The sequence below is a fragment of the Zootoca vivipara genome, chromosome 6 (genome assembly GCF_965207765.1).
Source record: "Zootoca vivipara chromosome 6, rZooViv2.hap1.1, whole genome shotgun sequence".
Classification (NCBI taxonomy): Eukaryota; Metazoa; Chordata; class Lepidosauria; order Squamata; family Lacertidae; genus Zootoca; species Zootoca vivipara.
Window position 1 is genome coordinate 59431524 of NC_142589.1, and position 15864 is coordinate 59447387.

Sequence of the window (15864 nt, forward strand, 5' to 3'; positions counted from 1 at the left end):
TGGTTCTGAGTCTACTGCGAATTCAGAGCTCTGTTACTGGGGGGCCTCAGTACAGGTCTGGACTCCAATCAGAATGGGATTCTCAACTAAGAACCTCATAATTGTGTAAAGAGGGGAAATTGAGTTTTCCCCAGAGGCAGCACAACACAAGTCAAAAGCCTAAGGAAAACATGGATCTTTTCCTCATGGGACAGCAAGTATTTTACATGTGTGTTGTGTGATGCCACCAATCAGCTTTCTTGCTAACACACTTCTTGTTGTTTAATTCTCAAAGCTTTATTGGTTGTTGCACATTTTGGCAAGTAGGAATAATGTAGCATTGATTAAAATCACATTTTGCTTAAGGTAAGTCAAGTGAGTTATGCTGTTGACGGCAAAGCATAATCTTCCAAGTACTGCTTTTCCAAGTAGATATTGCCTCTGTGTATGTGTGTTTTCTTCTTAAAGGACGATGGCAGACAGCAGTGCTCCACCAGCTGTCACTGCAGCTGTGGTAGAAGCAGACAGTCCAGCAGCACCTAGAAGATGATTAAGGCACACAGTTATTGTGATGAAGATCTCAAGATTGGCTCTGCCAATCATGTGGTTCTTGTGCTGAGAGCAGCAGACATACCGACTGACTGAAGCGCGGCAACAATGCTCCCAGCTGCTACTCCTCCACCACTGGCGATGGCCGCTGCTGACATCATTTTTGCAGCCACAGTGCCAGCTACAATCCCAGCTCCAGTGAAGCCTGCTGCTCCCAATGCAACAGGGACTCCAATCGTGGTCACTGCTGCAAGAACACAGAATTAGGTATAGGTTACTCGATAGAAGCCTTAAATCTAAATTGGCTAGACCACAGTGCTTAACTGTATTTGCTGTGGGTCCTAGGACTCTTAATTTCTGACTCTAATTTCAAAAGCTAAGGCGGCTGAACAGACTCTTGGGCTGGGGTATTTAGAGCAGTGGTTTCCAAATGGGGTGGTGGGGTGGTGGTCTGTGGCACCCCCCTGAGAGAACTCACTTATCTTGCTAATTGGGGAGTAAAAGGCCTCTGTGGATCATTGAGCCTCCATGCACTCTCAGGGGAAGTTGCTGGATGGCAAGAGAGTAGGGATTGGGGGGAAAACTCTGACATCATTTTACGGCTTTTGCAATTGGTACAAGGAGAGAGTGAGAATGCGAGTTCATGGAGCCCTGCTAGGATGTGAGGGGAAGCACCTCCTGGTTGCTTATCATCTAAAACAGGCTTCCTCAAACTCGGCCCTCCAGATGTTTTGAGAGTACATTTCCCATCATCCCTGACCACTGGTCCTGTCAGCTAGGGATCATGGGAGTTGTAGGCCAAAAGCATCTGGAGGGCCGAGTTTGAGAAAGCGTGATCTAAAACAATTAAACTAGGAGCGCCTAATTCAGACGACTTGGTGTGTAAACCTCTCCACCTATCGTCATCGTCAATCCATCTTTTACCCTAAGGTCCCAAAGCAGGTTACAACAATTAAAACACAACATTTAAAGGCAATAGAAAACAATTTAATGCCATAAGAATAAGGTGGATTCTAAAAATATGCCCAATCAAGCAAATGCATAATTTTGCGTCCAGACCTCATTGATTTTGGGAGGGGGAGGCAACCAGGCGCCTAGAAACGTGGGCTTGGGGAGAATTTGATTCAAGTCCCTTTTTCGCTTTAAGAATTCAGAGTAGCCCTAGACCAGTCACTGTTTCTGAGACCAGTGGAGTGAGGGGGGAAACAAACCTTTTCACCAGCACTAGCATCTGCTCACAACAACTTGCCATAACTTAAGCTGTGTTTCTGACAGTCGTGGCAGTTTGTTTCTCTCCTTCATTCACCCACCCCTGCCATCCTTCCTGCTTTGGCTATCCCTGCTACCAGTGCATTTTTTCTTGAAAAAAGTGTGGGGGAACTGACTACGATATATAGATATTTGCTTAATGCGGAAAGGGCACCCAAATTTTGTTAAATTCAATGCTATTGGCTATCCCTTCAGTTATTCTGTTTTGATATGCCAGGTGTTCTGTCAAAGCCATTTCACAGATCTCATCAAGGCAGATTTTAATTGTGAACTCCACCATTTCCAATGACTGGCAAGCTTCATTCACGCTGCTGCAAGCAAGATAATCACCAAAACCTGCCCAACTGCAAATCCATATTACTAAAGACTTACCAAAGGTGGCCACACCCCCCAAAACTGCAGTTACTGAAAGAGAAACTTGTTTTAATAAGTCATAATGGATCTCAAGTACATATAAAATGCAAAAAAGCATCAGGTGAGCTACAACTATGATGGGCATATTTGTCAGTTTCAGTTCCTTTCTGTTCCTCGCGTTTTATAATCTCAGGTTCAGTTCTCCACATTTCCATTTCAGCTTGATTTAAAAGCAAATACAAACAAATTCTCATGAAAATTTATCAACATTTTAATGCTAATTTCTCGTAATATATACATTTGTATGCAATATTCCCTAGTGCACACTTTTTTTTGCAAAGCAATTTCTCTAAAACAATACATTTTTAAAAATGTTATTTTTACTAATTTTTCCACATTTTTAAGGACAGTGCGTCCCTTTTTGTACACATTGCTTGGCTGAAGAACTGCATTGCAAAATTCTGAGAAGTGCGTATTTCAAAGGGTTGTTGTTTTGGTTCTTGTACTGCTTCTGAAAGTGCAAATTAGGGAGGTTCACCTTTAAATTTGAACGGAAATGAGTTTCTCCTCCATCCCTACCTATGACAGAGGGAAGTGGAAGCTTTCAATTGGCACTGTGCCCAGAAATGAACTGTTATCCAGTGCAAATCTTTTAATGCTGGGCAAGATGTATTTCAAACTGGCAATTTCCAACGTAATGGCACAGGGGGATTTTCTTAAGCAGCTTCAGTTTCCATGCTGTTTTCCAAAGCTGCCCAAGTTGTGGCCTGTTACATTAATCTAAGATGTTACAAGAGCATGTAACTGCCCATGCAGAGCTGGAAGAAAAGTATTTCAGATTTGTTCAATTCTTTCATCCAGTCTTGGTCACTATGTATACAGTTGTACAATATTTTGAAATACTTGCATTCATACCGACAAGAGACCTCCAGTTTCAGGAACAGGGAAGATCTAATTGAAGTGTGGGGCAACACACAGATTTAACCAAGTACTGCCTACTAGTGTGCATGAACATTAAGGTAGATTTTGGCAACATAAAATTAAAAGCACTCCTATGTGGATGAAGGCACACAAATACATGCACAGAAACAGTGATCTGTGTACTGGGATGTGGGTGGCGCTGTGTTCTAAATCTCTGAGCTTCTTGGGCTTGCCGGTGGTTCAAATCCTTTGAGGGGATGAGCTCCTGTTGCTCTGTCCCAGCTTCTGCCAATCTAGCAGTTCAAAAGCACACCAGTGCAAGTAGATTAATAGATACCACTGCGGCGGGAAGGTAAACAGTGTTTCCGTGCACTCTCGTTTCCGTCACAGTGTTTCGTTGTGCCAGAAGTGGTTTAGTCATGCTGGCCACATGATCCGGAAAGCTGTCTGTGGAGAAATGTCAGCTACCTTGGCCTGAAAGCGAGATGAGTGCTGCAACCCCATAGTCACCTTTGATTGGACTTAAACATCCAGGGGTCCTTTACCCTTTTACCTTACCTGTGTACACATTAATGCCATAGTGTCAACAGATCCTAACAGTGAAGAATGCTACCAATTTTAATCTGCGCTGAGTGGGGGTGGAGGTGAGGAGAGTTTGTGTCACTGACTGAGAGTTTGAGACAACTGCTTTGGACTATAAGGTTACAGTTACCCAATCCCCAAGAAAGTAAACAGGCTCTCTTACCTGGGTCAATCATGCTGACTTCTTGAAGACCTGAATAGAGGTGCCATAAACTCTTGTTAGGATAATGCAGTGTACAATTGTGTAAAATAAAAAAATTCCTTCAGTAGCACCTTAAAGACCAACTAAGTTTTTATTTTGGTATGAGCTTTCGTGTGCATGCACACTTCTTCAGATACACTGGAAACAGAAGTGTCAGACCCTTATATATATATACAGAGGGTGGTGGGGGTAGGTGGGAATGGGTGATGGGCTGATGGGAGTGGTAAACCTGTGGATGGCTGTTAACGGCTGCTGATGTGCATGCACACGAAAGCTCATACCAAAATAAAAACTTAGTTGGTCTTTAAGGTGCTACTGAAGGATTTTTTTTATTTTGCTTCGACTCAGACCAACACGGCTACCTACCTGTAACTGTACAATTGTGTGTTAAACTATGGAACCTTATCCCACAGGAGGCAGTGACGGCCACCAATTTTGGGTGGCTTTAAAAGAGGACTGGACAAATTCATGGAGGACATGGCAATCAGTGGCTACAAGCCATGATGGCTGTGCTCTGCTTCCAGTTCAGAGGCCACAATGCTTCTGAATGCCAGTTGCTGGAAACCACTGGAGTTGCGATTGAGGGTTTTCCAGATGCATCTGGATTGTGAAAACAGGATTCTAGACTACCGGTAGATGGACCATTGGCTTGATCCAGCAAGATCTTATGTTCTTAACTAACAACCACTCAGACTCCCACTGTGTCCAGAACCCACTCCCACATTATGCCACCACACTGTTAAAATGATTTGCTTAAAACAATTCCCGGGGGCGGGGGGCGAGGCGGACTGCTGTGTTAACTCTGTGTTGCAGCAAAAGCAACCAAGAGTCTCATGGTAACATAATGACTAGCAAATTATATCCTGTAGAAATTGCAGTTCTTCGTGAAGTCCAGAAATAAAAGGTAAATTGCAAGAACTCGGGCCAAGAGGAAGATGAATTTCAAGTAAATCTTCAAAAGGTTTTATTTATGTAATGCTGAATTCAAATGGGAATCAATTCCAGTCAGGGTGGATAAAAATCAATGCTTTAAAAAATAATAATAATAAAAATCGGATTTTTTAAATTTAAATTGGATTTTTAAAAATAAAATGCTTTTTTAGGAAAATATATTACCATCCAAAGGTTGTTCCATCATGAAATAAAGATTAGTTTTTTTAATTATGTAGAATAAGGTTGTATATGTTTAATTTTTTTGGTAAATAAATTCCATTAATCCATTCACAATGTCATGCTCTTCCAGAGGTTTTTGTAAGATTATTGGGCAGTTTCTCTGCCTACAAGATATTATCAAAGATGCTTGGTTTACTTTTGCAGTTCTCAAAACTGAATTTGACTCAGCAGAGATCACATGCCTCTTCTTCACAGCAAAAATGTTATAACATGAACAGAGTTGAGAAAAAGACCTTAATCCTATTGTTCTACAAACCTATGAATACAGAATCAACCCCCTCAGTGCTAAGTTTCAAGAAGTTCAGTGAATAGAATAGAAACAATATTTTTCTGATTGTTTGGAGTGGACAGTATTTAAGTTTTTCATGTGTAGGCTGGGCTGACAGTCTAAGTTTCTTAAAATATATATATTTTGTTTTTGTTTAGCCAAATTAGTTAACAAACATGGATGTTTGTTTAAGCAAATAACATATGCTGTAATGTTATGGTTTCAGTTGAATAAATCTATTTAAATTGTTATTATTAAGGTAATGATTATTTTTCTCCTGATTAACCTATTAAACTGGGGATAAAAAAACTAATATGAAAAGTTGTTATTCTAAAAATCTTCATCTACTAGCATATTAAAGTTATACCAGCAAGAATTAGTCTTTATGTAGAAAATTATGATTTAAAACAAGCCTTACTGACTAGTGATTTAAATCGTGATTTAAATCGTGATTTAAATAAGTTTGATTTAAATCAAATCCACCCTGATTCCAGTATAATAGGCAAATAAAAATAAATTCCAGTGAAAAAATCCCAGGACAAGGCCCTGTTTCGACAATTCTTCATCAGCTGGAATGTTGAAAAATTGAACATTAGAAATAAATCTTAGAGTAATTATCCTTATAACAAAAATATGTTCGGATTTCTAAACACAAAGTTTGTAAAAGAAAGAGATAACTATGTTTAAATGAACATTGAAGGTATATCAAAGAATAACTATCCTTACACCAAAATTACATTCTGTTTTCTAAATACAGAGTTAAATCGCTTATAATAGACAGAGGTAGCTTGTCTATGTTTTAAATGATAAAACATCTTAAAGTAATTGTCCTTACATAAAAAATACATGTTTTCTAAATACAAAGTTCTATCGCTTATAATAGACAGAGGTAGCTTACCAATGTTTTAATGGTCAGAGTGTACCAAGTATGTTTGCCTTGCTAGCTCAGACTGTTTGCAGGATTTAAATAAAACAGAAGGTGTGGTTTGCTGCAAAGTTAAAGGAACAGTGTTACATCTAAGAATACTGTTGTTGTTTAGTCGTTTAGTCGTGTCCGACTCTTCGTGACCCCATGGACCATAGCACGCCAGGCACTCCTGTCTTGCACTGCCTCCCGCAGTTTGGTCAAACTCATGTTCGTAGCTTCGAGAACACTGTCCAACCATCTCGTCCTCTGTCGTCCCCTTCTCCTAGTGCCCTCAATCTTTCCCAACATCAGGGTCTTTTCCAAGGATTCTTCTCTTCTCATGAGGTGGCCAAAGTATTGGAGCCTCAGCTTCACGACTAAGAATACTAGAATGTGCTAAGATATTTTAAAGGCACAGGAACATGGATGAACTCAATGTGGTATCAAGATCCAAAGATAATTATAAAAATGCTGTAAAGTCAAGACTGTTGTTCAAGCCCCATGGATGTAATGCGTTAAAGAGATGAATAAATTTGGATTCTTGTTGAAGAAGGAGTCTGTCGTTATTCTTGCGGTGAAAGCGGGTTATGTTGCTATTTGATGAGAAGCAAACTTGACATGACAAATTTGTGGTTGTATCCAACTGAGTTTTATGTGGAGTAAAGCCACATTCTGAGCTTAATAGGCCTAGAGCAGGGGTCCCCAGACTTACCGGCGTTTGGGCCGGTTCCCACATTTCTTCCACATTTGAAGTGGCCACAGGGAAGATCTTCTCTTATTGTGGTTTTCGGAAGTATATCTGATTTTACCAAAAAATCTTTGAAGGATTGTGTTTTTCTAAGTCCGAAACAACCAGGAATATTGGAGAGTAAATGCCAGTGTTTGTAAACAATGGCTTTAATAATAGATGTACGAGATGTATATTGTAAAGTGGAAGTGATGCGAGTATTATTCATCTTGTCCAGGTGTGATTTAAATAGATCTTGTCTATTTATCTTTTCCATTCTCCTTAGCGCTTCACTTAGTGTTCTGCGAGTATCCGCGTTGGACAAGGGAAGCAGTCATCTTCCTAGCAGAGATGTTGAAATCCTGGTGTAATGAAGAGTTTCTCTTTAATCATAAATATTGGTCAAAAGGAAGATTTCTAAGTAAATGAGGCAGATGGAATGAAAGTGCATCTGGCAGCGGCGGAGTTCTTGCAATTTACTGTTTATTTCTAGCAAATTATATCCAGCATAAGCTTCCATGAGCTAAAAAAGGACTCTGGTTCATGGGTGTAGCCAAGGGGAGGCGGGGGGGGAAGCAGCTCCCCCCCCTAGATCAAGTTGTTGTTGTTTAGTCCGACTCTTTGTGACCCCATGGACCAGAGCACACCAGGCACTCCTGTCTTCCACTGCCTCCTGCAGTTTGGTCAAACTCATGTTCGTAGCTTCGAGAACACTGTCCAACCATCTCGTCCCCTTCTCCTAGTGCCCTCAATCTTTCCCAACATCAGGGTCTTTTCCAGGGAAGTAAAACAATATAAATACTTAACTAACTGACCAGTCATGTTGGTTCTGCCCCACTAACCAAATCCTGTGTGTGTGTGTGTCCCACAACAAAGATCCTGGCTACGCCCATGTGCTGGTTGACAGTATTACACCACTTTAAATGGTCATCATGGCTTCCCTCAAAGAATACTGGGAACTATAGTTTGTTGAGGGTGCTGAGAGTTGTTAGGAGATCCCTGTTCCTGTTTGAGAGCAACAAGTATCAAAGTGGTTTAACAATCAGTCCCTAAATAGTTACAGTGACAATTATCATCCTCTGCTGGTTTCTGTTTCGGGAAGTTTTTACTGTGTGGCATTTTATTGTTTTTATATTTTGCTGGAAGCGGCCCAGAGTGGCTGGGTATTTATGCCCAGAAGAGCAGGGTATTATTATTATTATTTCCCTTTACACAATTACCAACTGCCTGGGCTTTTTTTTGCATTTTGTTTCCCTCCTGACCTCTCCATTGTTGGGAGATTCATTCCCCGTCTGCAGTCATAGGTTTATTGTATATCATATGACTGTGTGTGTTTTCATTCCACAGAGCGGAAGTGATGAAGACAGGATGTTTGTCTTACGTGTTCCTGAAGTGGGACTGTTGTTTCCTTTGTTCTTTCTCTGTTGTTTCCTTTGTTTCTTTCTTTGTGATGCCAGAGAGAGGGAGCCATAATGTCGAGTTCCCAGTTTGTTTATGTGTAAATAAAGCAGTTAAGCCTTATTTACCCTCTGCTTCCCAAGCATTCGGGTACATCATGGGTAGGCAAACAAAGGCCCAGGGGCCGGATCTGGCCCAAGCATCTTCTAAATCCGGCCCACGGACGGTCCAGGAATCAGTGTGTTTTTACATGGGTAGAATGTGTGCTTTTATTTAAAATGCATCTCTGGGTTATTTGTGGGGCATAGGAATTTGCTCAACCCCCCCCCCCCCTCTATAGTCCAACTCCCCACAAGGTCTGAGGGACAGTAGACTGCCCCCCTGCTGAAAGAGTTTGCTGACCTCTGGTGTACATCACTTGGCCAATTTAGGATAATTCTTTGCATCTGATAAAGTGGTTTAGCAACCAATCCCTCTTCTCAGGGAACTCATGCAGATAAACAAAGTGCTGGGAAGAGGGTTCCTCACTCTGTCATCTGCCTGGCGGGAAAATTTTCAGAGATATAATAATTTCAGCAGGCCAGGCTGCTGCTAAAAGGCATAGAAGAGCCAGTAAGAAAGGCATTGGTGGAAAAAGTTAGTTGGGGGTGGGGGGGGGTAGCCACATTTTTTGCTGCATATGAAGCCTCCAGAGGGGGTGTCATTTTTACTTTATTTTAATAATAATTTTTATTAATTTTCAATTATAATCCAACAATAGCCTCATTATAACAATACCAAATTATAATACAATATCAATCATTAATATGTAGCTACATATTGGAAAAAAACAACAAGAGGCCCCGAGTATTAAGGAGTGGCAGGATAAATTATTTAGTTATTGAGGTATGTTCAGATTAACGGAATTAATTAGAGGAAGTAGCAATCAGAAATTTTGCCAAAGTTGGGAAAAATTTGGTGATTATATGAAAAAACAATGCCCCACATTAAAGTCTTGGCTCTATTTCTAATACCCCGGATTGATAAAATAAATATTAAAATAAAGATGATCTATAAATCTATAATGCCTAAATTATAGTAAGGCAAAGCAGTAATGGAAGGATCTAATTTATTAGCCTGAGAGGACAATAAGTGGAAGTTGGAGATGAGGGAAGATTGATTGAATGTAGGTTTATTTGCATAGTTCTTGATTTATCTGTGTTTTTCTGTTAGAATAATAGGTTATTTAGGATAGGTTTGTTTTTAAAAATTGTTTTGTTGGCTTGTATTTTTTCTGATTTGTTTTTAGTTATGTGTGTTTTGGTTTTCATTTGTATGTTTTGATAAAAATTTCAATAAAGATTATTAAAAATAAATAATAATAATAATAATAATAATAATAATAATATCAATCATTAAGATACCAAATTATATAATTTAGATAAGGTGGGCCCCCACGTGCTATAATTGATGAATTGATGATTTTCTTTATTTTTGTGTTCCAAAATCTTATTGATTTCAATTACATTCCAGTCATATGATATAAGTTACCTTGGATATTCTGTTGTGTAAATTATGCTGGGGGGATTTTTTTTTTAAAGCAAAACTTTGTATTCAAATAATATTTTGTCTACTTGTTACGAACAAATGTGTTGAGATGTGTTTGTGTACGCAAATGCCTATGGTGTGTGTGTGTCTTTGACCTCGGTGCAAGAAAGCATAGTTTCACCCCCGAATACTGCACTGTGCTTTTAATATAACTAAATGTAAATTTAAAATGTGCAAACTTGTATGATTAAAAATCCATAGTACCATGAAAACAACCAACAGCCACCAGGTTATACTAAGGAGAAGTAAAGTGTGAGTGTCTGGAGGCGGTTGGAGGATGGATGGCGGCGAACAGATTGAGGTTGAATCCTGACAAGACAGAAGTATTGTTTCTGGGGGACAGGAGGTGGGCCGGTGTGGAGGACTCCCTGGTCCTGAATGGGGTAACTGTGCCCCTGAAGGACCAGGTGCACAGCCCGGGAGTCATTTTGGACTCACAGCTGTCCATGGAGGCGCAAGTTAATTCTGTATCCAGGGTAGCTGTCTACCAGCTCCATCTGGTACGCAGGCTGAGACCATACCTCCCCGCAGACTGTCTCGCCAGAGTGGTGCATGCTCTTAATTATCTCTCGCTTGGATTACTGCAATGCGCTCTACGTGGGGCATTTGAAGGTGACCCGGAAACTACAATTAATCCAGAATGCAGCAACTAGACTGGTGACTGGGAGCGGCCGCCGAGACCACATAACACCGGTCTTGAAAGACCTACATTGGCTCTCAGTACGTTTCTGAACACAATTCAAAGTGTTGGTGCTGACCTTTAAAGCCCTAAATGGCCTCGGTCCAGTATACCTGAAGGGGAGTCTCCACCCCTATCATTCTGCCCGGATACTGAGGTCCAGTGCTGAGGGCCTTCTGGCGGTTCCCTCACTACGAGAAGCCAAGTTACAGGGAACCAGCAGAGGGCCTTCTCGGTAGTGGTACCCACCCTGTGGAACGCCCTACCACCAGATGTCAAAGAGAAAAACAGCTACCAGACTTTTAGATAACAGTGTTACATCTAAGAATACTAGAAGGCAGCCCAGTTTAGGGAAGCTTTTAATGTTTAATAGACTATTGCATTTTAATGTTCTGCTGGAAGCCACCCAGAGTGGCTGGGGAAACTCAGCCAGATGGGCGGGGTTTAAATAATAAATTTATTATTATTATTATTATTATTATTATTATTATTATTATTATTATTAATGTCCTCACAGCCAAAGAGTTAATTTTTAAAATTTCCTACCTAACATTTCCATATTACTTTAATCCAGAAATTTAACAAGCAGCTGCCAATTACCGTATATGAGGAGTCGGCTTGTTTCAATCTATCCTATATATGTTGTATTAAGTTAACAAATTGCTAACAATATGAACAATTGTACTGTATTAAGTTACCTCTCACCAGATTTTCTTTTCTTAAATGAAGGTATTGTTGCTTTTATTGTTGCTTATTTTGGGTAACCCTGCGAGAAGTTCCTACTCACCCACTCCTCTTCTTGTGTATCTGCAGCCACTGCCCCCTCTTGTTTATATCCTTCTCTGTAGTGAGAAGAATAATGCGAGATGAGCGCCGCGGGCGCAACCCCAGAGTCGGTCACGACTGGACCTAATGGTCAGGGGTCCCTCCTTTTATAGTGAGGAGAGGCTACTGATTGACAGGATGCTCCACCAATGTAAACAGAATCTGGACTCTAGTTCCATGCTGCAGCCCTGCCTCAGTTACTAAGTAACGTCCAGGGACCAACCCACAAATCTTTAGGTTTCTGTTTCCCAGTCCTCTGAGGAGAACGAGAGAAATGAAAGTGATACACAAATATTTGAAACAAACAAACAAACAAAAAACCTTTCCAGGAGCACCTTAGAGACCAACTAAGTTTGTCATTGGTATGAGTTTTCGTGTGTATGCACACTTCTTCAGATACACTGAAACACATTATAAGTGTAGTTTTCTCTGCCATTTGCGGAGTTGGGTTGGGGGAATCCAGATTGGGAGGGTTTGGAATAGGTAGGTTAGTTTTGGGAGGGTGATCATTTTGATCATGGCTATTTTGTCTGAGAAAGTGAAGTTTATGTTGTTCCATCTCTTTAGGTCTTTGTTAATTTGTCACCACAGGGGCTTGTAGTTATGGAGGTATAATTTATTGAGCTTTCTGGTTATTTGAACCCCCTAGGTATCTGAAATTGGTGTGGCAAAGTTTTATCTTGGTGGTGTTAATGAGTTCCTTCTGGGTGTGAGGAACGGTGTTGAAGCACATAGCTTCCAACTGCAAAATTTACCTGTAGGTCCGATACGTTGTAAATGTGTTGAGTTCTCTGATTAGGGATGTTACTGTGCTTATGGGGTCTGGTGTTGCGACCATTAGGTCGTCTGCAAAGAGCCCCAATTTATAGGTTCTGCCTTTTATTTGCACTCCCTTGATGTCTGTGGCTGCTCGGATTTGGATTGCTAAAGGTTCCAGGGCCAGGATGAATAAGAGATGTTGGAGACACTGGGTGTCCTGAGATAAATCCTGTAAGGCCAATATGGGGTTGTCTCCGTATCAATGGTTGGTTGAGTTTCTGAGGTTGTTCCATACCTCTTCTTTCTTTTTGTAGCGTGTGAAGCACACAATGATGTCTCTTGGGGGGGCACTGGGTTTCGGCATAGGTTTTAGGGCTCTGTGAGCCCTCCCCAGGTCATCTACCTCAAGTGTCAAGTTTGGGGTTGTATTTTTCAGCCAGCGTACAATTAGATCCGCTGGGCTTTACTCCTCCACTTTTTCAGGAAAGTTGCGGAAGTGGATGTTGCAGCATCTACTACAGTCTTCGAGGTCCACCTGTTTGATTTTAATGACTGTTTCTATTATTTCCAGGTAGCTTTCCAGTTCAGCCAATTTATTATTCACATGTGTGTTTTCTTCTCGGTACTTCTCTATTATTCTTTCTTGTATTTGGTTCTTGTTTTCTAGAGTTAGGTCACTGAATGCCTTCAGTAGTTTTAGTTACAGGTAGGGAGCCGTGTTGGTCTAACGTAGTTGAAACAAATTAAATAGTATCTGAAGAAGTGTGCATGCACATGAAAGCTCATACCAATGACAAACTGAGTTGGTATCTAAGGTGCTACTGGAAGGAATTTTTTTATTTTGCCCCACCCCTCCTGCCTCTACCGACACCAGCACTGATGCCAGAGGGAAACCGGGGGCGCCCGTAGGGGCAGAGGAAGCCACTCTGGCACCCAGGGCGGCACCGGGGGTGTGCACCTGGGGGCAGGGCATCACCCCGCAGCACGCATGACCAGACATGTGCAGAAGCGATTTCCAGTGCCCCAGACATTGGCAGCACGGCACCGCAAATTGCTTCTGCACATGCCCGGACATGCACAGAAGTGATTTTCAGCGCCCAGACATGGACACAGGCAGCGTGGCACTGGAAATTGCTTCTGTGCATGCACAGATGGGATTTTCAGCACCACTCAGCGAGTCCCCACACCGCGCTGCACCGGTTTAGTGCAGTGTGGCGCGGGGACTTGCTGAGCGGGTGGCTCAGTGATCGGGCAGCTCATGGGCTGCGCCGTTTATCCGGCCCATGGGCCAGAGGTTGCCGACATATGGCTTACCTGCTGGGCGTGCTTTGCTTATTCCTGCGCCTGGGGAAGATTTTATCAAGATTTGTCTGGCAGGGGAGAAAACCTAGAATAAAACATAAGATTTTGGTAGATAAGAAAGAAAGAGGTGGATTCGCCCTGCCAGACTTGAGACTTTATTACGAAGCGTCCTGTATCTGTTGGATAAAAGAATGGATAACTCTAGAGAATACGGACTTGTTAGATTTGGAAGGTTTTAACAATAGATTTGGATGGCATGCATATTTATGTTATGACAAAAAGAAATCACATACCGGGTTTACGAATCATGTGATAAGAAGATCTCTGTACGAGGTGTGGGAAAGAAATAAAAGGCTGTTAGAGACTAAAACACCCTGGTGGGTCTCACCAGCAGAGGTATTAACAGTTAAGAAAGTAAATATGGAAAAGAGGCGGGCCACGTATGAGGAAATCTTGACGAAAACTGAAAAAGGATGGAGTTTAAAACCTTTTGAGGACATTAAAGGAGTGTTAACAGGATGGATAGAATACCATCAAATAAATGATGTGCTTAAAGAAGATAGAAAAATAGGTTTTGAGGATAAAAGATCCAAATTTCAAATAGAAGTGCTAGAAGGCAAAACAAAGCTTTTGACAAAGATGTATGATCTGTTGTTGGAGTGGTATACAAAAGATGAGTTGACAAAAGAAGTGATGATTAAATGGGCAAAAGATTTGGGGCATAATATTGAATATGATGCGTGGTTGAAACTATGGAATCAAACTTTAAGATTTACAGCATGTACTGCCTTGAAAGAAAATGTATATAAGATGATGTACAGATGGTATTTAACTCCAGTTAAGTTAGCTAAAATGTATAGAATGAGTGATAAAAGTTGCTGGAAATGTAAAGAGAAAGATGGTGAATTTTATCATATGTGGTGGACATGCGAAAAAGTTAAAAGATTTTGGGAAAGTTTATATAATGAATTGAAAAAGATGTTTAGATATACCTTCCCAAAAAAACCAGAAGCATTTTTGTTAGGAATAATAGGAGGAGAGATTAGAAAAGAAGATCAAACACTGTTTATGTATGCAACAACCGCGGCTAGGACTTTGTTAGCCCAAAAATGGAAACTACAGGAATTACCTACAATTGTGGAGTGGCAGATAAAAATGATGGACTATGCTGAACTTGCTAGATTGACATGCAAGATTCGTGACCAGGGGGAGACAAGGTTTCAAAAGGACTGGAGTAAATATGTGGACTATATGGAGAAAAACTGTAGATCATTAAAAACTCTCGCAGGATTAAAATAAACCTTACGAATTGACCAATATGTTAAAAAAGGAACTGCAAAAAAGGGAATTAACAAGAAAACCGCATGAAGGGAGGGGGGGAAGTCATAGCTCGGCGGAGCAAGGTAAAAGATGTGAATATAAGATTTTGTATAAAAGATTGGTTTTGTTAATTTGTTGAATTTGGAAAATCGGAATAAAATGTATTTAAAAAAAAAAAAAAATATTCCTGCGCCTGGGGGCCGAGGAGTCTTTGCCCCCCACCCCATAAAATGTTGATGGGCATTGCCATTCAAATTGTTGCAAGGCAAATCTGCTATCTCACTTGTACTATTAATTACTCATGAGTCGGGTTGAAGAAAGAATTCAGAAAGTTAATTTACTGCAGTAAAGTGTTACAGTGGGATAACTTCACAAAGGCTGGAACCCCGCCCAGTGGTCTGTGCAGTGGTATTTATAAAATTTCAAACAAAGCATTTCAATTTCCATCAATCATATACATAGAATAGAATAGAATAGAATAAATCTTTATTGTCATTGTCCCCTTGCAGGAACAACAAAATTTCTCGGTTGCTGTATCAACCTCATTTAAGTTGGTAGACCAATCATAGGCATAAAAGTATTTCTCATTACCTCATTTTGTACTTGCGCAAAAGCCTTGGCTATTTTTGCTGATTAAGCTCTGATTCCCCCTGCGTTCTGCTATGACCTTGCATGAATACATTGTGTTAGTGTGCATGTTGGCAACCTGTGTTACGTGTAGCCATTTGCATCATGTAGCAACTTATGTTCCAGTTTTGTGCTGTATCTTTGTGATTTACATATTATAACTGTAATTCTGCCCCAATTTTTTTGAGGGGGCGGCAACTTGCAAAACCAGCAGTTTCTTAAAGCGACAGGCTACCATAAATTTTCTATTAGCAGCACACTCAAGGATTTACAGGGGTACACATTCACATTTATGGTGGCCCTTTGGCCACTCCCACAAAATGGCATGCATACATTGTGTCATGTGATCAATTATGTGAGGTCAGGCTCCCCCCCCCAATATTTTGTTCAAGTTGGCACCCCTGAATTCAAGTTGGTTCCTTTTTCCCATTGATGG

At 40.8% G+C, this 15864-nt stretch overlaps 1 protein-coding gene across 4 annotated transcripts; it reads right to left on the bottom strand.

Moving 5' to 3' along the window:
• Positions 1-251: 251 nt before the first annotated feature.
• LOC118087702 (interferon alpha-inducible protein 27-like protein 2A) lies at positions 252-11484 on the bottom strand. 4 transcript variants are annotated; one of them, XM_035120627.3, is made up of 6 exons: positions 11383-11484; positions 6196-6286; positions 3818-3847; positions 2170-2202; positions 614-775; positions 252-518 (listed from the first exon to the last, which is right to left on the bottom strand). In XM_035120627.3, the coding sequence occupies exons 3-6, from the start codon at positions 3828-3830 to the stop codon at positions 442-444; spliced, it is 285 nt and encodes a 94-aa protein (XP_034976518.1). In that variant the 5' UTR covers positions 3831-3847; positions 6196-6286; positions 11383-11484; the 3' UTR covers positions 252-441. The 4 variants fall into 4 exon arrangements, with proteins under 4 accessions (XP_034976518.1, XP_088528419.1, XP_088528420.1 ...); XM_088672293.1 differs by having other exon boundaries at positions 11301-11484; XM_088672294.1 differs by having other exon boundaries at positions 11294-11484.
• Between the last annotated feature and the right edge of the window lie 4380 nt (positions 11485-15864).